We start from the raw sequence: 21,396 nt of genomic DNA, 5'->3' as shown, positions 1-21,396 counted from the left end.
TGCTGCCGCTGCATGTTAAACCTCCTCAGTGTCCATTTTTAAACCTCTAATTAAAACCCATTTCTTCTCTTTGGCCATGAACCCAGTGAGAGAGTTGATTTTATTTTTTTTTTATATTTTCGGCTTTTATATATTTTATCTTGTTTTTATTATTTTACTTGTGATGTTATTTAATATTTTTGTGTTTATTTTATGTCTTAAAGTTTTCTGAATTTTTACGTCCAGTACTTTGATCAGTACTTACTATTTATAAAGTGCTTTTATAAATAAAGTTGGCTAAATTTGACGGTAAGTTGACATTAGTGAGCTAGTTTTTCACATCTTGCTTTTATTGACGTAGTTTCATGTGCTTGTTCGGCAGCAATGTACAGAGGGGTATTGCACGAAACCAAGATAAGGGATTAAGCCGGGATATGTTGGTTATCCTGGCTGAATTTAGCCCTAAGTCGGTTGCATGAAAGCAGCTCAAACTAAACCCGGCCAAGTTACTGTGGTGATTTATCCGCTGCAGCTAGCCTGCTCCAGACCAGGCTAACTGCTCAGGCTAAGATTAATCCTAGCGAGTCACCTGCATGTCCAACGTCAATTCTGTGAGGAATTAATGTGTTTTACAGCATGTCCATGGTCTTCCTAAGTATGGCACGTCATTTTAATCATCCAGTATTAAAATATTACATATACAGTCACTGTACATTTAATCCAAATCTGTTCGTAATCGCAGCAGCCTTTTTATATGGATTCGAGTTGTAGTATTATTATTCTATTCTATTCTATTCTATTCTATTCTATTCTATTCTACAGTCATTTAGCAGACGCTTTTATCCAAAGCGACTTACATTTGAGAGTAAGAACAACACAAGCATGAATTCAAACAAGATGGGACGTCATAATTAGGTGTTAGTCAGACCGCTTTTGAGTCCAGTTAGACCCAGGTGCTGTCGTGTAGTGCTAGTGCAGTGCATATAATTTTTTTTTTTAGTCATTTTATTTAAATACAGGATCACGATTTCATCACACAATATCAACTTGGTCATAAGTGCATGATTTCATCAGGCCAGGTGTTATATTGCTATGCTAATGAAGACTGCTCGTCAAATTGCTGTCAGAGGTTTTATAAATATGTGTTTTATTGCATTAATTGAGATTACAAAACACAGCGGATGAGGTTACAAAGGTGTATTCAAAGAAATCCGTGACGAGGGCAATGTAGAATATTCAGGTCCAACTCCCCTTCACCTGTTCCCTCTTCATAATGACTTTCCCTTTTTTGGAGGATGTGCCGCATCCTCAGAAGAGCATTCAGACGTGAACGAGTCTTCAGGGACAGCTCACATCCCCTGGCCTTTGGAGATGACTATGTCATTGAGAGATACAGATTTTCGGTTACTGGATTTCCAGCAGTTTTCTGAGTGTCCGGCGTTTAATCTCTAGATCCAGCTCTATTTCTTGGAGCTTTCTCTTTTTGAGTCTGATTTTAACATCTGCCAGCTCTCTCTCTCTCTCCAGGTGCCCTGAATAAAGCGTTCTGACAGTTTGTGAAGTCTGTAAAGGAAATGTCAGTTAGCACAGCAGGATTTGTGCATAACGTAGATGTACTTTAGCCAATACTCACAATGTTACCAGGCCGCTTAGGAGACTGTGCAGCATCCGGGTCCTGCTACACATTTTCTATTAGCACCACATCACTGACTTCATATCCTTCATGGAATAAATAAGCAGGCCAATCCCATAAAACTGACATGCCTCAAGCCTTCTGGACTCCACTGACACAGTCTCCTCATCTGCAGACGTGCATTCTGCAGCTGCAGATGTGCCTTCCCCCTGCCGTATACATGCAGCGAGAGGACTCGGATTAAGATTTCACAGAACATACCAAGCCCGTGATTTGGAGACACTGTACTAACCGGATCATCTTCTGGTGGCTCCAAAAGTGTAATTGTGTTCCCAGACACTGCAAGGTTATCCAAAGTCAGACACTATATTATATTTGATTGTGTTCCATGTGCAGTAGAATTGCAGTACGTGATGTACCTTGTATGAAGCGGACAGTTTCTGTGGCTGGGACAGAGTCAGTTATTGTCCCTCCCTGGATCCCCTCCATCACTGGCCTCCCTTTATTTAAATGGAGGCCAGTTCCTCTGCTGGAGTCACATCCTGGCTTGGTGGGCCGCCCCCTGTGCCAGTTTATAGGCCTTTTTTTTAACTGCTACAATCATACAGACATTGAACATGTCAGCAGACACCTCATCTATTCACCTCATTTGTTCACGGTTATCTACTTTGGAGTCACTTACCAGCCTGCAAAATGTTCTTATATTTAATTTTTTCTTGCTGCCAGGTCCTTTTATGGCCAGACAGGTTTGTCCTTTATGAAGGACAGAAAGATAAAATAGATAAAAACGTTACATGAGGAAAATAGATTAAATGACACATTGTGGATAATTGTTTGCACCTAATCATACTCTACATTTCCTGAGTAACATGCACCTGCTTGTCACTCTTAAAGTTAGTTAGTGGATTTGAAAAGTAATCCTTTAATTGTAGCCTAATTATGACAGTTCCAGTGGAGCACTGTTTATTAATTGTACAGTTTTTGACCACTTACGCATTGAGCCGGTCGGCTATTGTCTGCCAGGCTCTCTCGCGTTCTTTACTTATGGCATTGGTTTTGCCTTTTTTCCTTATAATATCCTTAACTTCGTCAGAGAACTCCGTCAGGAGCTGTTGTTCAGTGGCCGTGACGTAGGACGCGCGACTTTTATCCATTTCCCCATCGGTGATTCTGTGAGCGATCGCGAGGTCTGCTTCAGTATGCCGTGCACACGCACTTATCCCAACTATCTTCACCTGGCTTAACCTAGCCGCACCTTCTCATCCTGGCTCAGCAAACGTGCAACCAATTAAGCCAGGATAGGCCGCGCAAGCTAGGTCAAGCTGGGGTTGCTTAATTATCCTGGATTTCTTTATTCTGGTTTCGTGCAATACCCCTCTGGTGATTATCTTCCACTCGTCATTTGTTTAGTTCAGTAGTTGTGGGTGCAGAGACATACATGGTGAAATCATCAGTGTTTTGGCCTTTTAAGGCCAGTAGTGGATCATTTATAAAAACTGATATAATAATGGATCCAAGCAGCTGCCCTGAGAACCTCCATGTCACATTTCATCACTAAAAAAGACTGTTTTTTATTGGCCAAATAGCTTTTAAACCAAGATATTGCTGACTGTTAAACTCCATACATTCAAGTTTCCTCAACAATAATTCATGGTAATAATATCGCAAGCAGCTGAGAAATCAAACATCACTCAGCACTGCTGTCATTAAATGATAATAAACAGGTCATTTTCCAGTTGTCTGCTCTCCGTAACCTAGCTTAAAATGCTAACAGGCTAACAGGACGACTAGCTTTTTGTCTTTGGAGATTTGAGTTATTTTAGCAGTTTTCCAGTGAGTGGATGATATTTACATTAATCATAAGACAGATGGGGGTTAAGAAGCTTGCTGTGAAGGCCAACGGCACCAGCTGGTTTATCTGATGTATCTCTGATGTGATCAGAGATGAGATTAGAGATGATCAGAGATGAGATTAGAGGTGATCAGAGATGTGATCAGAGATGATTAGAGATGAGATCAGTAATGATAGGGTTCAGAGGGTCTAATAGATCAAAAGTGAAGCTCGTCTAATTTTTCAGTCAGGAAGTTCATAAAAACACTTTCTTTTATAAAAAGCTGATTTAATGTTCAAGGGAAAACAAAAACATTTAAATGTTTTAACAACATTTTTACTCCATCAGGCTCAGAGGATGAAACCAGTTCCCAGACTTCTTTACAGTCTATACGTTCACGTTTAATTTCAGTAAAAAGAAACCTATATGGATTAAAAGTCATTTACAAACCAAACAAGAAATAAAACTTTTCATGTTGACAGAAGAGCAGATAAACTTCCTGTTCCAGGAGGTTCAGACCAGGAAGCATCTTCACTGGCTCTCGTCTGAAAACTCAGCGCTCATCTGAGGACAGAAGAAGAAGTTGTTTATGGGATGTTTTTTAGGGATTCTGGGAGACGTAGTTCTGAAACAAAGCGCAGGTGGGTGTTTACACCTGAGAAATATTCAGATTCTCTACCAGAATTAGAAAACTTTACAGAACAACAACTACTATCAGATGGGACATGAAGAAAAATAAATAAAAACAAGAAAATCCAGACACTGAAACAAGGTCAGCGACCCGGACAGGAACCAGGTCAGAGACACGGACAGGGACCAAGTCAGGAACCAAGTCAGAAACCAGCACAGCAACCAGATCAGAGACACGGACAGAAACCAAGTCAGAAACTAGGTCAGAAACCAGGTCAGAGACACGGACAGGAGCCAGGTCAGAGACATGGACAGGGACCAAGTCAGAGACATGGACAGGGACCAAGTCAGGAACCAAGTCAGAAACCAGCACAGCAACCAGATCAGAGACACGGACAGAAACCAAGTCAGAAACTAGTTTAGAAACCAGGTCAGAGACCCGGACAGGAGCCAGGTCAGAGACCCGGACAGGAACCAGGTCAGAGACATGGACAGGGACCTAGTCAGGAACCAAGTCAGAAACCAGCACAGCAACCAGATCAGAGACACGGACAGAAACCAAGTCAGAAACTAGGTCAGAAACCAGGTCAGAGACCCGGACAGGAGCCAGGTCAGAGACCAAGTCAGAGACATGGACAAGAACCAGGTCAAAGACCAGGTCAGAGACACGGACAGGAACCAAGTCAAAGACCAGGTCAGAGACACGGACAGGGAACCTGGTCAGAAACCAGGTAAGAAACCAAATTAGAGACACGGACAGGAACCAGGTCAGAAACCAGCACAGCAACCAGGTCAGAAACACAGACAGGAACCAAATCAGGAATCAGGTCAGAAACCATGTCAGAGACCCGAACAGGGAACCAAGTCAGAAACCAGGTCAGAGACACGGACAGAAGCCGAGTCAGGAACCAGGTCAGAGACACAGACAGAAACCAAGTCAGGAACCAGTTCAGAGACACGGACAGGTACCAGGTCAGAAAACAGGTCAGGAACCAGGTCAGAGACACAGACAGGGAACCAAGTCAGAAACCAGCACAGAAACCAGGTCAGAAACTAGGTCAGAGACATGGACAGGAACCAAGTCAGGAACCAGGTGAGAGACACGGACAGGAACCAAGACAGAAAAACAGGTCAGGAACCAGGTCAGAGACACTGACAGGTACCAGGTCAGAGACTAGGACAGAAACCAGGTCAGAAAACAGGTCAGGAATCAGGTCAGAGACTAGGACAGGAACCAAGTCAGAAAACAGGTCAGGAACCAGGTCAGAGACCCGGACAGGAACCAGGTCAGAAAACAGGTCAGGAACTAGATCAAAAACCAGGTCAGAGACACGGACAAGGAACCAAGTCAGAAACCAGGTCAGACTCATCTTAGACCGTTATGTAGCGGTGAAAAAAAGAGCCTTTCTGAACAAGCTCAGCTATAATAAACTAAATGACATGCAGGACAACATGCAGAACGACATGGCAGTGTTGGGGAGTAGGTGGGTGTTAATCTGATAATCAGATTATGCTATAACATCTACATGGTCACTGGAGTAATCAGATTACTCTAGGTAATGATTGGATTATATGTTACGTAATCAGGACGACAGCTAGTGGTAAATAAAGAACAGAAATAGTTCTGGGCCCAGTCAAAGTATGGCTGTACTAGTACTAGTACTAGTAATTAGTACTAGTACAGTTCCAGCATGTAATCCTTGAACAACTAGTATAGCTAGTACTAGAGTAGTGAGGTGGTACTAGTACAAGCAGTGGACACAGAGGACATAGATACCTGAGGGTCAAGCTCTCCAAAATCCATCAGATCACTTGCCTGAAAGCAGAAGAAGAGGTGGACAGAGAGACAGGTGGACAGAGAGACAGTTGGACAGAGACAGGTGGACAGAGACGGGTGGACAGAGAGACAGGTGGACAGAGAGACGGGTAGACACAGAGATAGGTGGACATAGACAGGTGGAGAGAGACGTTTGGACCGAGAGACGGGTGGACAGAGACAGGTGGACAGAGACAGGTGGACAGAGAGACAGGTAGACAGAGAGACGGGTGGACAGAGAGACAGGTGGACATAGACAGGTCGAGAGAGATAGGTAGACAGAGCCGGGTGAACAGAGATACAGGTGGACAGAGAGACAGGAAGACAGAGACGGGTGGACAGAGAGACGTGTGGACATAGACAGGTGGAGAGAGACGGGTGGACAGAGACAGGTGGACAGAGAGACGTTTGGACCGAGAGACAGGTGGAGAGAGACGGGTGGACAGAGACAGGTGGACAGAGAGACGGGTGGACATAGACAGGTGGAAAGAGACGGGTGGACAGAGAGACAGGTGGACACAGAGATAGGTGGACAGAGAGACAGGTGGACATAGACAGGTGGAGAGAGACGGGTGGACAGAGAGACAGGTAGACGGAGAGACGGGTGGACAGAGAGACAGGTGGACAGAGAGACGGGTGAACAGAGAGACGTTTGGACCGAGAGACAGGTGGACAGAGAGACGGGTGGACAGAGAGACAGGTAGACAGAGATGGGTGGACAGAGACAGGTGGACAGAGAGACGGGTGGATAGAGATAGGTGAACAGAAAGACAGGTAGACAGAGAGACGGGTGGACAGAGTGACAGGTGGACAGAGACACGGGTGGACAGAGAGACAGGTGGACAGAGATAGGTGGACAGAGAGACGGGTGGATAGAGATAAGTGGACAGAGATGGGTGGACAGAGAGACGGGTGAACAGAGAGACAGGTGGACAGAGATGGACACCAGTGAACCACCAATCATCTCATAGGAACAGATGTGACCAGAAGAGACGCTGTCCACGTCTCTTTTCTAGCATGTTTATCTCACCACAGCATCGATGTCTCTGTGCCCGACGAACTGCTCCAAGGCCTTGTAGTCGTCAGGAGACATGGGCATCATGTTGTCCTGCAGCCTGGACGGGGGTCTGGACCAGAGGATGGGGGGATCAGACGGGTTTTTGTGGAAGTGGGACGTGTTTTGTGTGGTGGACGCTTACACTTCCGAGACGGAGATGAGCTCCGTCTTCATGTAGCCGCTCTTATCTGCGTTCTCCACGTCCATCGGCTCCTGAGCTGCAAGTCAAACGTCTGATGAGTTCAGGAAGTTGTAGGAAAACGTAGGAAACGTGGCGGCGGGGGTCTTACCCTCTGAGGGTTTGGGGTAGTACTTCCCGAAGGCCTTGTCTTTGGGAATGTCAGGGTAGAGGAAGCGCAGCGGGTTCTCCGGGATGTTCTCGGCTGCCATCACCTTGTAGGTGCGGATGATGTCGGGCAGGGAGACGGCCGACAGCTCCTTCTTGGTGTACGGCTCCACCGAGTGGTAGAGGGGCTTCACTGGTGGGAGGAGACAAACTAATGGAAGTCATGGATTTTATTTAAGAAGCTCATCGTCTCATACATGCATTATTCATTCATATGTGGTGATGCTAAGCTACATGTAGCTACAGCTGACGGAAACATGGCCGCCCAACATCCTCATTCATACACGGAGGGAGGAACGGTGAAGCGTCCCAAGGACGACAACAGACTGACTGGGAATCGAGCCGCTAACCTTCTGTTTAGTGGACGACCCGCTCTTCCACCTGAGCCCCTGCCGCCCCAAAATGAACGTTTGTCAGTGTTTTCTGATGTAAAAGCCTAGAAGTTTACCAGGCGTACTTGAATACACCGTGACTTTTAAATCCTCTTCAGGGTCCAGATGATCATGTCTGTTTAATGGTGATCAATACCTGCCGGCATAATGAGCTCCGTACAGTTAAAACTGGATTTATTTACAGCACCAAGTTAGAGAGAAAATAAACTGCAGTTCGTGGTTTAACAAGAGGAAACTGAAGGCTGGATCCACCCCTCCCTCCCTTGAAATTAATTGATTAATTGAAAAAAAAGAATAAAATAAGTTCTATTTAATTTGAATTTAGCCTTGTGAATGTTTCTTTCTATGGAGCATTAATGCAGCTTCCAGCTGTACTGATGAATCTACCTGTAGCTGCAGACCACAGGTGTTTCTAGAAGCACTATAACGAGTGAAGCTGCTGGTAGAACATTGTTCATGCAGCCCTCTGATGTCCTTTAACGTTAAATCACATTTTCTCCATTATTTTCTTGGCCAGTCATGACTCATAAGAAGCAAAATGTTTCTCAGACATTAAACACGTCGTCTTTAACAGAGCTGCGTTTTAAACGTATGATGGTTCCAGATCGTCTGGGACTCATGTTCCTCCACAACACCACAGCGAGCTGCTGCAGCCGGAGTCCCGTTCTAGCATTTCCTGACCAGTAAAACTAGGAGGGTCATCCTGACGTAGCTGCAGAGAGCGATGTCCATCATTTTAACTTCCTTCCTCTCTGCTTCACATCCACCTTCCTGCCATCCGTCTCCCCATGCAGCTGATGGAGGGATGGACCTCGTTCTGGACGCAGAGGTTTTCTACACTTATTTCTGCAGTTCCTTACTGGCTTCAAGCTGTTAGCTAACGCTATGCTAGGTTGGCATAACCACAGCGATGCTATTGCTAACATAAACAGGGAGGTATTTAAGCTAGGTTAGCACAACTGTAACAATGCAACGTGAATGAAAAGCATGATGGACGCGCAAAGCACGGGTCCTGTCATGACACATGATAAGCAGAGTTAAACTGGAACTGCAGACATGCTGAGTCATGCTTAATTTCACAATGTCGTTAAAACCGTACCTGTCGTCAAGCTCCGCCCACCCCTGCAGTGCTGCCTGGCTGTAGCTACAGCTGCAGTTACTGACGTAGTGAGGACTGAGGCGTGAACGGAGTCAGAGCTCCAGCTAGTGGACAAACGATGCAACAACATCATTTGCACGACTCCAACACTGGACAACGTTTAGCTTGTTATGAGAAATTAAGAAAAGATCGGCGTTTAATCGGCAAAACTCCGATTATGATTGTTCTGAAAAGGGCTATGATCGGCTGATTTAATCGGCTGCCCAATCAGTCGGTCAGGCTTTAATCTCGAGCGCGTGCGGGTAGAAATGGACACTGTGACGGGCCAACAGCATCTTACGGTGCACGTCATGCTCGATCCAGGTGAAGGTGATGGCGCCCTCTCGGCTGCTCTCGCTGAACCGGAGCAGAAAGGTTCCCGGACACTTGTCGCTCAGCAGAGCCTTCTCCCTCTCCTTGCTGATGAAGCCCATGATGGAGCTGCAGACAGCCAGAAAAGGTTAACATCCGTCCTCCTGGAGACAGTCCAGCAGCAGGTCTGAGCCTCACCCGTCGTTCCACAGAGACAGCAGGTGTCTCTTGATCAGGTCCAGGATCCCTTCGATCCACAGCCAGAAGGGAAAGGCCTTCTCGTTGGCGCTTTGCTGCTGGACAAACAACAAGACATGAGCTTCTACCAACAACCTGAAGACGGCAACGACCTGCAGCCGGGGATCACCTTGCAGAACTTGGTCCAGGGAATCTGACCTTCTGGGTTCCTCTGGGCTTTGGCTCCTGAAAAACATTTTAATTTCAGAAAACCAAACATCTGCTCGCTGGGAAACAGCTCGAACAGCACAAGCGGAGGTTTTCCTGACCGAGCAGCTTGTCGGCGAGCATGTTGAGCTGCTCCTGGTTCAGGCCTCGCTTGGTGACCGAGGAGAACTGCCAGCTCAGGACCTCGGACAGCTGAGACCATTTAGCCGGAGGAGGAGACAGGAAGAACTTCAGGTTCTGGAGAACAGAGAGTAGGTTAGCAGAGATACAGGTGGAGGCTGGGGGTGGAGGAGGAGGTGGAGGCGTCCTCACCTTGGGCTCCGTGGTGAGAGTGTTGTACCAGAGGATGGAGGCCCAACCGCTGGGCAGCTGGCAGACGTTGGAGATGACGACTACTGGCAGGGACATGGCCTGAAACACAAACACAGGTCGTCTCAGGACACCTGACGGAGACGTGAAGGCGAAGGTTATCTCCATCACCTCATCTCACCTCCAGCTTGATGTCCAGACCCGACTGGTTGAGCTGCAGCTCAGACTCAAAGCTCAGAGAGTGGAGCTCCTCGGTGACGATCAGAGGACCCTGAAGAACAAGCAGAGCGATGGAGGAGGAGAAGGTGGAGGAGAGGAGGAAGATGGAGGAGAAGAGGAAGTAGATGGAGGAGAGGAGGAAGATGAAGTAGAAGAGGAAGAAGATGGAGGAGAAGATGGGTTCAGCGTGCTCTTTCAGGAGGATTAATATGGAATGTTTCTTCATGTCTGCGAACATGACGGAATATCGGGAATATCTAACGCGGTTCTGTCACATCTGAGTCTGAAAGTCTCGCATCGTCTCTGTTTTCATTATGGACCGTTGGTGTCGCCGTTTCGCGTTTCTCCTGAATCTGTCCGTACGGCAGGTCAGAGCAGCCGTGGAGGGAGGAATGTTCTCCCACGAAGTCCGGTTTTTATAAATCCCAGAAGCTGACTAGAACTGGCGTACTCCGGTTTCTGTACCTACGCCAGCTTTAGAAATGAGGCCCCAAGAGACTCCCGGTTTTTAACTGGCCCCCCAGTCCGCCCCACCAGCTTAGGGTATAATTTACAGATCCTTATCATATCGATCTGCCACACCTCCTGTGGTTCCTTCAGGAATTCTCGGAACAGGAGGGAGGAATCTGGTTTGATTCCATGAAGGAATTCCAAACTTTTTTTCCGAAAAACAGAAAAAGTATCCTTACAAACTTTTTCCTGGTACATTTTATAGTTTGTTTCCCGTTCAGATCAACCGTCTGCTGAAGCAGAAGTTATGATGCTGTTAGGATTAGATCTTCCATCCGTCGTCATAGCAGCCAACATCCTCCACGTAGTTCACGACTCTGCCCAGCAGAGGGCAGCAGCTGGACGTCACTGCAGACGTCTCCATCAGACGCTCATGGCGAAAATGTTTCAACTCGGGTCACAAAGAAGATTTTTAGGGAAAAACAAACATTACATTCAATAAAAATCTCACCTCGTTTCTGTTGCCAGCAACTTTCTGCTCCTTCAATTGCTGAACAAGGAAAAAAAAAAAAATCATTTAAAGAATTTCTTGTTTTTAGACAAAAAATCAACTAAAAAATAATTATTATTCAGTCTGTAATTTCTGGATATTTACAATAATGTTCGAGCACTTTATTAACTTGTTGATAATAATTATGTTACAAATAATTCAAATGTAAGAATTATATCAATAATTTATATAAATTATTTAAAAGATATTAAAAATGAAATAAAAAAAGATTGGGCCTCATTCACCAACCAAGTTTCTTCTTGTTCTTTCTACAAGAGTTCGACCGAAATGTCTGAACATGTCGGCTTTCTGAAGCTAGTCAGAGTTCGTAGGATTTCTTCGCTAAGAACCAATCCTACGAACCCCGAGTGAACAGACACTGTGTTGGTCCCGATGCGTTCATGGACCAGACCGCAGGATGACGGTTCCAGTGCGTTCATGGCCCTTCGTGGACCGGACCGCAGGATGTCGGTTCCGGTGCGTTCATGGCCCTTCGTGGACCGGACCGCAGGATGTCGGTTCCGGTGCGTTCATGGCCCTTCGTGGACCGGACCGCAGGTTGTCGGTCCCGATGCGTTCGTGGAACATAACCGCAGGATGTCGGTTCTGGTGCGTTCATGGCCCTTCGTGGACCGGACCGCAGGCTGTCGGTCCCGATGTGTTCATGGACCAGACCGCAGGTTGTCGGTCCCGATGCGTTCATGGACCAGACCGCAGGATGTCGGTTCCGGCGCGTTCATGGCCCTTCGTGGACCGGACCGCAGGTTGTCGGCCCCGATGCGTTCATGGACCAGACCGCAGGCTGTCGGTTCCGGTGCGTTCATGGCCCTTCGTGGACCGGACCGCAGGTTGCCGGTCCTTATGCGTTCATGGACCAGACCGCAGGATGTCGGTTCTGGTGCGTTCATGGCCCTTCGTGGACCGGACCGCAGGATGTCGGTTCCGGTGCGTTCATGGCCCTTCGTGGACCGGACCGCAGGTTGTCGGTCCCGATGCGTTCGTGGACCAGACCGCAGGATGTCGGTTCTGGTGCGTTCATGGCCCTTCGTGGACCGGACCGCAGGCTGTCGGTCCCGATGTGTTCATGGACCAGACCGCAGGTTGTCGGTCCCGATGCGTTCATGGACCAGACCGCAGGATGTCGGTTCCGGCGCGTTCATGGCCCTTCGTGGACCGGACCGCAGGTTGTCGGCCCCGATACGTTCATGGACCAGACCGCAGGCTGTCGGTTCCGGTGCGTTCATGGCCCTTCGTGGACCGGACCGCAGGTTGCCGGTCCTTATGCGTTCATGGACCAGACCGCAGGATGTCGGTTCTGGTGTGTTCATGGCCCTTCGTGGACCGGACCGCAGGATGTCGGCCCCGATGCGTTCATGGACCAGACCGCAGGATGTCGGTTCTGGTGCGTTCATGGCCCTTCGTGGACCGGACCGCAGGTTGTCGGTCCCGATGTGTTCATGGACCAGACCGCAGGTTGTCGGTCCCGATGCGTTCATGGGCCAGACCGCAGGATGTCGGTTCTGGTGCGTTCATGGCCCTTCGTGGACCGGACCGCAGGATGTCGGTTCCGGTGCGTTCATGGCCCTTCGTGGACCGGACCGCAGGATGTCGGTTCTAGTGCGTTCGTGGCCCGCACCGCAGGATGTGGGTTCCCATGCGTTCGTGGATCGGACTGCAGATGTGGGTTCCGGTGCGTTCGTGGACCGGACTGCAGATGTGGGTTCCGGTGCGTTCGTGGACCGGACTGCAGATGTGGGTTCCGGTGCGTTCGTGGACCGGACTGCAGATGTGGGTTGACATCTTTAGAATTATGTTTTTTTTTTCGTTCGTTAGTTTTCCTGGTCTGACTAAAACTTCAGACTAATTTCAGGCAGATGGTGGTGAATCAGGCCCAGGACTACCAGTAGCTATGAAGAGCAACCAGCTGTTGGTCTCAGCTGGATCTCACCAGATGTCTGAACTCTGCTGCCAGGCTGCCGTTGGACTCCTCCATGTTCATGACTTTGGTGTTTGTTCCCAAAATGTTGAACTTCCGAAACCTGATTTTACAAAGTCGGGACTCATTTCATGTTTTGGAAGCTGGACGAGTTTGTCCAGTTCTGGGCTGAATACAGCCAACATGAACAGTTTTAAAAGTGTAAGAGTTTGAGACGTACCCTTTCTTCTCCGTCACGTCCCTACAGGAAGACAAACGTGTTGGTTAGCTGCTCGGAAACATGCAGGATTTTAAACACCTGAAGATATGAGAAAAGCTTACTTATCAAACAAGGCTTTAACCTTCAGCTGGTAGTTAAACTCCTGCAGCTTCACCAGAAACCTGAAGAAGGAAGAACAATTAACCAGAATTACTCCCAATATAAACCAGTCTGTAACAGCTATTAATCCCAGTATAAACCAGTCTGTAGCAGCTTTTAATTCCAGGATAAACCAGTCTGTAGCAGCTTTTAATCCCAGTACAAACCAGTCTGTAGCAGCTTTTAATCCCACTATAAACCAGTCTGTAGCAGCTTTTAATCCCAGTATAAACCAGTCTGTAGCAGCTTTTAATCCCAGTATAAACTAGTCTGTAGCAGCTTTTAATTCCAGGATAAACCAGTCTGTAGCAGCTTTTAATCCCAGTATAAACCAGTCTGTAGCAGCTTTTAATCCCACTATAAACCAGTCTGTAGCAGCTTTTAATCCCAATATAAACCAGTCTGTAGCGGCTTTTAATCCCAGTATAAACCAGTCTGTAGCAGCTTTTAATCCCAGTATAAACTAGTCTGTAGCAGCTTTTAATCCCAGTATAAACCAGTCTGTAACGGCTTTTAATCCCAGTATAAACCAGTCTGTAGCAGCTTTTAATTCCAGTATAAACCAGTCTGTAGCAGCTTTTAATCCCAGTATAAACTAGTCTGTAGCAGCTTTTAATCCCAGTATAAACCAGTCTGTAACGGCTTTTAATCCCAGTATAAACCAGTCTGTAGCAGCTTTTAATTCCAGTATAAACCAGTCTGTAGCGGCTGTTAATCCCAGTATAAACCAGTCTGTAGCAGCTTTTAATCCCAGTATAAACCAGTCTGTAAAAGCTTTTAATTCCAGTATAAACCAGTCTGTAGCAGCTTTTAATCCCAGTATAAACCAGTCTGTAGTAGCTTTTAATTCCAGTATAAACCACTCTATAACATCTATTAATCCCAGTATAAACCAGTCTGTAGCAGCTTTTAATTCCAGTATAAACCAGTCTGTAACAGCTTTTAATCCCAGTATAAACCAGTCTGTAGCAGCTTTTAATCCCAGTATAAACCAGTCTGTAGCAGCGTTTAATCCCAGTATAAACCAGTGTGTAACCGCTATTACTCCCAGTATAAACCAGTCTGTAGCAGCTTTTAATTCCAGTATAAACCAGTCTGTAGCAGCTTTTAATCCCAGTATAAACCAGTCTGTAGCAGCTTTTAATCCCAGTATAAACCAGTCTGTAGCAGCTTTTAATCCCAATATAAACCAGTCTGTAGCGGCTTTCAATTCCAGTATATGACCGAGCAGGGCATGGGAGGAGGTTCCCAGAGCAGCAGAATTCACAACAAAGATAACATGCCATGATGCGTTCAGGGTCCTTGCTGTAGTTTTGCTACTACTGACAGCTGTTCTGAGATCAAGCCTGGACCCAGTAGGATTCCTGTGTTAGTTAGTAAAATAAGGAATCGAACACGGTCAGCTTGTGGGATGAATCGATCTAATCTGTTAACTGTACCTTGTATAACTCAGAATACAACAGAGACCAGTGTAAACTTCATAAAACTAGCTGTACTAAATGTTAGATCTCTGTCCAACAAGTCACTGTTAGTTAATGACTTCATCATTTCTCACAGTTTAGATTTTCTTTTTCTGACAGAAACATGGTTAACAGAAGACACAAGTGCTACAGTTCTTAATGAAACAGCACCCCCTCATTTTAGTTTCATGAATAAATGTCGAAACGGGAAGAAAGGGGGAGGAGAAGCTGCCTTATTTAAAGATTCATTCCAGTGTAAAGAAATGTCATTTGGTGATTTTACTTCTTTTGAATATCTTAGTTTTATTTTAAGGGGCATTCCTAAAGTCCTATTTCTAATCATCTACAGACGTCCAGGACACTGTGTAAATTTTATTGATGAATTTTCTGAATTATTGTCGGTTATCTCTACTGATTTTAACCATTTCATCTTAACTGGGGATTTTAACATTCACATAGATAACATGACGGATGGTAATGTCAAGGAATTTTGTTCCATATTGGACATGTTTGGTTTGTGGCAACATGTTAAACAACCGACCCACATTCGAGGTCACATTCTGGACCTGGTTATTTCAAAGGGTGTTGATATTTCTTCTGTTGCGGTCACTGACTTGGCCTTGTCTGACCATTTTTGTATTTTGTTTGATTTACTGATCACTCAGAATGTTCAACCAACCTGCTTCTCCGTTAGGAAGAGGTACATTAATGAAAGAACAAGTGCTAAGTTTGTGGAGGCCATAGCGATGTTACCAACAACCAGTGCTGAGTCAGTTGATGGACTCCTGGATCATTTCAATCTGAAAATCTTGAATGTAATGGATGCTGTTGCACCGATAAGAATCAAGAGCAACTTGAGCAAACAGAAAACACCATGGAAAAACACCACTGTGGTTACCAGCCTAAAAAGAGAATGCAGAAAAACTGAGCGGAAATGGCGGAAAAATAAACTTCAAATTTACTATGAGCTGTACAAACAAAGCCTACGTAACTATAACAATGAGCTGTGCAAGGCCAGAGAGCTGCATTTATCTGAAATGATTAACAGGAATGTCAACAATTCTCGCACTCTGTTTGCTATGATTGAAAAACTTACAAATCCTCCTAAACAGATAAGCCCTGAGCTCCTTTCCACTGAGAAATGCAACCAATTTGCAAACTTTTTTAGCCAAAAAATTAAAACAATTAGGCAAAATATTAATTCCACACAGTCAAACAAGAAAATTAGTCTGTGTCTAAAACCCGGAAATAATTCTGATGTCATGTCACAATTTAAAATGGTGAATTTAAAAGTCCTACAAGAAACAGTTTGGCATTTGAAATCAACAACATGCACTCTGGACATGATACCATCCGACTTTTTAAAAACTGTTTTTACCTCAGTAGAAAGTGATCTCCTACTGATAGTTAACAGCTCACTGGCATCAGGCATTTTTCCCCAGTCACTAAAGATAGCTGCTATTAAGCCACTCCTAAAGAAAAGGACTCTAGACGCCTCTATAATGAACAACTATAGACCTGTCTCTAACCTCTCTTTTATTTCCAAGATTATTGAAAAAGTTGTATTTCACCAGCTTAATGACTTTTTAAATGAAAGTGGAAATCTTGATAAATTTCAGTCCGGCTTCCGACCTCATCACAGCACTGAAACAGCTCTGGTCAAAGTGTTAAATGACATTAGGTTGAATACCGATTCTGGTCAAGTATCAGTCCTGGTTCTGTTGGATCTCAGTGCTGCGTTTGATACTGTAGATCACAGAATCCTGTTGCACAGGCTGGAAAACTGGGTTGGACTTTCTGGAGCGGTTCTTAACTGGTTCAGGTCCTATTTAGAAGGCCGGAGTTATTTTGTTACGATCGGCAGCTATGAATCCGAGCGAGTGGCCATGACTTGTGGAGTCCCCCAGGGGTCAGTCCTTGGACCTCTTCTGTTCAACTTGTATATGCTCCCTTTGGGTAAAATATTACAAAACTATAGCATTAGTTATCAAAGTTATGCAGATGATACACAACTTTATGTGTCTCTGTCACCAGATGACTGCAGTCCAATAGACTTAATGTGTCAGTGTCTGGAGCAAATAAACACCTGGATGAGGGAGAATTTCCTACAATTAAATGAAGACAAAACTGAGATTATTCTGTTTGGTAGCAAAGAGAAGAGGGTCAGCATTGGCAAACACCTGGAGACTCGGGCTCTTAAAATTACCAACCAAGTTCGTAACCTGGGAGTGTTGATAGACTCAGATCTGACTTTCAGCTGCCACATCAAAGCTGTCACTAAGACAGCTTTTTACCAGCTCAGAAACATCAACAGAATTAAAAGTTTAGTCTCCCAGAAAGACCAAGAGAAACTCATCCATGCATTCATCTCCAGTAGACTGGATTACTGTAATGGTCTTTTAACAGGACTTCCTAAAAAGAGCATTAAACATCTGCAGCTCATCCAGAACGCTGCTGCTAGAGTTTTAACCAGGACTAAGAGATCTGAACACATCACACCAGTTTTAAAATCTTTACACTGGCTTCCAGTCAGTCACAGAATAGATTTTAAAACCCTTCTGATCATTTACAAATCCCAGAATGGTTTAGGCCCAGAATACATCTGTGATATGTTCAGAGAATATAAACCTAGCAGAGCTCTTAGATCCAAAGACTCTGGTCAACTAGTCCAGGCCAGAGTCCAGACTAAACATGGAGAAGCAGCATTTAGCTGTTATGCTGCAAACAAATGGAACAAACTGCCAGTGGAGATTAAACTTTCCCCAAATGTAGACATTTTTAAATCCAGGTTAAAAACTTTTCTTTTCTCATGCGCCTATGCATGAAATCTGCACGGTACCTTTTTTTTTTTTTTTTTTTTTTTTTTTTTTTTTTTAACTTATCTTGCTTTTAATCATTTTAATGTAATTTATTATTTTATTGTGATTATGTGTTGATTATGAGTTGATGCCTTTTACTATTCTAAATATCTGTAATGTCTTTGTTTTATGTAAAGCACTTTGAATTGTCCTGTACATGAAATGTGCTATATAAATAAACTGCCTTGCCTTGCCTTGCCTATAAACCAGTCTGTAGCAGCTTTTAATCCCAGTATAAACCAGTCTGTAGCGGCTTTTAATTCCACTATAAACCAGTCTGCAGCAGCTTTTAATTCCAGTATAAACCAGTCTGTAGCGGCTTTTAATTCCAGTATGAACCAGTCTGCAGCAGCTTTTAATTCCAGTATAAACCAGTCTGTAGCAGCTTTTAATCCCAGTATAAACCAGTCTGTAGCAGCTTTTAATCCCAGTATAAACCAGTCTGTAGCAGCTTTTAATCCCAGTATAAACCAGTCTGTAGCAGCTTTTAATCCCAGTGTAAACCAGTCTGTAGCAGCTTTTAATCCCAGTATAAACCAGTCTGTAACAGCTTTTAATCCCAGTATGAACCAGTCTGTAGCAGCGTTTAATCCCAGTGTAAACCAGTCTGTAGCAGCTTTTAATCCCAGTATAAACCAGTCTGTAGCAGCTTTTAATCCCAGTGTAAACCAGTCTGTAGGAGCTTTTAATCCCAGTATAAACCAGTCTGTAACAGCTTTTAATCCAAGTATAAACCAGTCTGCAGCAGCTTTTAATTCCAGTATAAACCAGTCTGTAACAGCTTTTAATCCCAGTATAAACCAGTATGTAGCAGCTTTTAATCCCAGTATAAACCAGTCTGTAGCAGCTTTTAATCCCAGTATAAACCAGTCTGTAGCAGCTTTTAATTCCAGTATAAACCAGTCTGTAGCAGCTTTTAATTCCAGTATAAACCAGTCTGTAGCAGCTTTTAATCCCAGTATAAACCAGTCTGTAGCCAGCTTTTAATCCCAGTGTAAACCAGTCTGTAGTAGCTTTTAATCCCAATATAAACCAGTCTGTAGCGGCTTTCAATTCCAGTATAAACCAGTCTGTAGCAGCTTTTAATCCCAGTATAAACCAGTCTGTAGCGGCTTTTAATTCCACTATAAACCAGTCTGCAGCAGCTTTTAATTCCAGTATAAACCAGTCTGTAGCGGCTTTTAATTCCAGTATGAACCAGTCTGCAGCAGCTTTTAATTCCAGTATAAACCAGTCTGTAGCAGCTTTTAATCCCAGTATAAACCAATCTGTAGCAGCTTTTAATCCCAGTATAAACCAGTCTGTAGCAGCTTTTAATCCCAGTATAAACCAGTCTGTAGCAGCTTTTAATCCCAGTGTAAACCAGTCTGTAGCAGCTTTTAATCCCAGTATAAACCAGTCTGTAACAGCTTTTAATCCCAGTATGAACCAGTCTGTAGCAGCGTTTAATCCCAGTGTAAACCAGTCTGTAGCAGCTTTTAATCCCAGTATAAACCAGTCTGTAGCAGCTTTTAATCCCAGTGTAAACCAGTCTGTAGGAGCTTTTAATCCCAGTACAAACCAGTCTGTAACAGCTTTTAATCCAAGTATAAACCAGTCTGCAGCAGCTTTTAATTCCAGTATAAACCAGTCTGTAACAGCTTTTAATCCCAGTATAAACCAGTATGTAGCAGCTTTTAATCCCAGTATAAACCAGTCTGTAGCAGCTTTTAATCCCAGTATAAACCAGTCTGTAGCAGCTTTTAATTCCAGTATAAACCAGTCTGTAGCAGCTTTTAATTCCAGTATAAACCAGTCTGTAGCAGCTTTTAATCCCAGTATAAACCAGTCTGTAGCAGCTTTTAATCCCAGTATAAACCAGTCTGTAAGAGCTTTTAAATCCACTATAAACCAGTCTGTAGCAGCTTTTAATCCCAGTATAAACCAGTCTGTAACAGCTTTTAATTCCAGTATAAACCAGTCTGTAGCAGCGTTTAATTCCAGTATAAACCAGTCTGTAGCAGCTTTTAATTCCAATTTAAACCAGTCTGTAGCAGCTTTTAATCCCAGTATAAACCAGTCTGTAACAGCTTTTAATCCCAGTATAAACCAGTCTGTAGCAGCGTTTCATTCCAGTATAAACCAGTCTGTAGCAGCTTTTAATTCCAGTATAAACCAGTCTGTAGCAGCTTTTAATCCCAGTATAAACCAGTCTGTAACAGCTTTTAATCCCAGTATAAACCAGTGTATAGCAGCTTTTCATCCCAGTATAAACCAGTCTGTAGCAGCTTTTAATCCCAGTATAAACCAGTCTGTAGCAGCTTTTAATCCCAGTATAAACCAGTCTGTAGCAGCTTTTAATCCCAGTATAAACCAGTCTGTAGCAGCTTTTAATCCCAGTATAAACCAGTCTGTAGCAGCTTTTAATCCCAGTATAAACCAGTCTGTAACAGCTTTTAATTCCAGTATAAACCAGTCTGTAGCAGCTTTTAATCCCAGTATAAACCAGTCTATAGCAGCTTTTAATTCCAGCATAAACCAGTGTGTAGCAGCTTTTAATTCCAGTATAAACCAGTGTGTAGCAGCTTTTAATCCCAGTATAAACCAGTCTGTAGCAGCTTTTAATCCCAGTATAAACCAGTCTGTAGCAGCTTTTAATCCCAGTATAAACCAGTCTGTAGCAGCTTTTAATCCCAGTATAAACCAGTCTGTAGCAGCTTTTAGTCCCAGTGTAAACCAGTCTGTAGCAGCTTTTAATCCCAGTATAAACCAGTCTGTAACAGCTTTTAATCCCAGTATGAACCAGTCTGTAGCAGCGTTTAATCCCAGTGTAAACCAGTCTGTAGCAGCTTTTAATCCCAGTATAAACCAGTCTGTAGCAGCTTTTAATCCCAGTGTAAACCAGTCTGTAGGAGCTTTTAATCCCAGTATAAACCAGTCTGTAACAGCTTTTAATCCAAGTATAAACCAGTCTGCAGCAGCTTTTAATTCCAGTATAAACCAGTCTGTAACAGCTTTTAATCCCAGTATAAACCAGTATGTAGCAGATTTTAATCCCAGTATAAACCAGTCTGGAGCAGCTTTTAATCCCAGTATAAACCAGTCTGTAGCAGCTTTTAATTCCAGTATAAACCAGTCTGTAGCAGCTTTTAATTCCAGTATAAACCAGTCTGTAGCAGCTTTTTATCCCAGTATAAACCAGTCTGTAAGAGCTTTTAAATCCACTATAAACCAGTCTGTAGCAGCTTTTAATCCCAGTATAAAGCAGTCTGTAACAGCTTTTCATTCCAGTATAAACCAGTCTGTAGCAGCTTTTAATCCCAGTGTAAACCAGTCTGTAGTAGCTTTTAATCCCAATATAAACCAGTCTGTAGCGGCTTTCAATTCCAGTATAAACCAGTCTGTAGCAGCTTTTAATCCCAGTATAAACCAGTCTGTAGCGGCTTTTAATTCCACTATAAACCAGTCTGCAGCAGCTTTTAATTCCAGTATAAACCAGTCTGTAGCGGCTTTTAATTCCAGTATGAACCAGTCTGCAGCAGCTTTTAATTCCAGTATAAACCAGTCTGTAGCAGCTTTTAATCCCAGTATAAACCAATCTGTAGCAGCTTTTAATCCCAGTATAAACCAGTCTGTAGCAGCTTTTAATCCCAGTATAAACCAGTCTGTAGCAGCTTTTAATCCCAGTATAAACCAGTCTGTAGCAGCTTTTAATCCCAGTATAAACCAGTCTGTAA

General features: G+C 44.2%; 1 protein-coding gene and 2 long non-coding RNA genes across 14 annotated transcripts in view; 2 read left to right on the top strand and 1 right to left on the bottom strand.

The window, feature by feature from the left end:
- Window positions 1-3,696: 3,696 nt before the first annotated feature.
- stat1a (signal transducer and activator of transcription 1a) overlaps window positions 3,697-21,396 on the bottom strand; it is a 40,682-nt gene continuing 22,982 nt past the window's right edge. Inside the window, exons 11-25 of one of the 4 annotated variants that reach the window (XM_041979109.1) lie at window positions 13,326-13,385; window positions 13,225-13,245; window positions 13,017-13,107; window positions 11,030-11,068; window positions 10,031-10,120; window positions 9,853-9,951; window positions 9,642-9,777; window positions 9,503-9,558; window positions 9,334-9,431; window positions 9,125-9,264; window positions 7,238-7,426; window positions 7,090-7,165; window positions 6,921-7,017; window positions 5,852-5,890; window positions 3,697-4,008 (exon numbers count right to left, since the gene is read on the bottom strand). In XM_041979109.1, coding sequence (XP_041835043.1) covers window positions 3,976-4,008; window positions 5,852-5,890; window positions 6,921-7,017; window positions 7,090-7,165; window positions 7,238-7,426; window positions 9,125-9,264; window positions 9,334-9,431; window positions 9,503-9,558; window positions 9,642-9,777; window positions 9,853-9,951; window positions 10,031-10,120; window positions 11,030-11,068; window positions 13,017-13,107; window positions 13,225-13,245; window positions 13,326-13,385 — 1,264 coding nt within the window. In that variant the 3' untranslated portion in view covers window positions 3,697-3,975. The remainder of the gene's footprint in view (window positions 4,009-5,851; window positions 5,891-6,920; window positions 7,018-7,089; window positions 7,166-7,237; window positions 7,427-9,124; window positions 9,265-9,333; window positions 9,432-9,502; window positions 9,559-9,641; window positions 9,778-9,852; window positions 9,952-10,030; window positions 10,121-11,029; window positions 11,069-13,016; window positions 13,108-13,224; window positions 13,246-13,325; window positions 13,386-21,396) is intronic. The other 3 variants (XM_041979110.1, XM_041979111.1, XM_041979112.1) reach the window with 3 other exon arrangements.
- LOC121635784 lies at window positions 4,255-5,533 on the top strand. Of its 6 annotated transcripts, XR_006009533.1 has the most exons (4): window positions 4,555-4,648; window positions 4,842-4,865; window positions 4,951-5,233; window positions 5,270-5,527. It is a non-coding gene; the product is annotated as an uncharacterized LOC121635784 (long non-coding RNA). The 6 variants fall into 6 exon arrangements; XR_006009536.1 differs by lacking the exon at window positions 4,842-4,865 and having other exon boundaries at window positions 4,255-4,576; window positions 5,047-5,233; XR_006009531.1 differs by having other exon boundaries at window positions 4,633-4,865; window positions 5,270-5,533.
- Window positions 5,970-6,880, top strand: LOC121635785. 4 transcript variants are annotated; one of them, XR_006009538.1, is made up of 4 exons: window positions 6,126-6,150; window positions 6,195-6,282; window positions 6,419-6,478; window positions 6,819-6,880. It is a non-coding gene; the product is annotated as an uncharacterized LOC121635785 (long non-coding RNA). The 4 variants fall into 4 exon arrangements; XR_006009540.1 differs by lacking the exons at window positions 6,126-6,150; window positions 6,195-6,282 and adding an exon at window positions 5,970-5,984 and having other exon boundaries at window positions 6,343-6,478; XR_006009539.1 differs by lacking the exons at window positions 6,126-6,150; window positions 6,195-6,282 and adding an exon at window positions 6,318-6,386.

The sequence above is a fragment of the Melanotaenia boesemani genome, chromosome 24 (assembly GCF_017639745.1).
Source record: "Melanotaenia boesemani isolate fMelBoe1 chromosome 24, fMelBoe1.pri, whole genome shotgun sequence".
Classification (NCBI taxonomy): Eukaryota; Metazoa; Chordata; class Actinopteri; order Atheriniformes; family Melanotaeniidae; genus Melanotaenia; species Melanotaenia boesemani.
The sequence above is the reverse complement of the archived record's forward strand: the minus strand, read 5'-3'. Positions and strand labels throughout refer to the sequence as shown.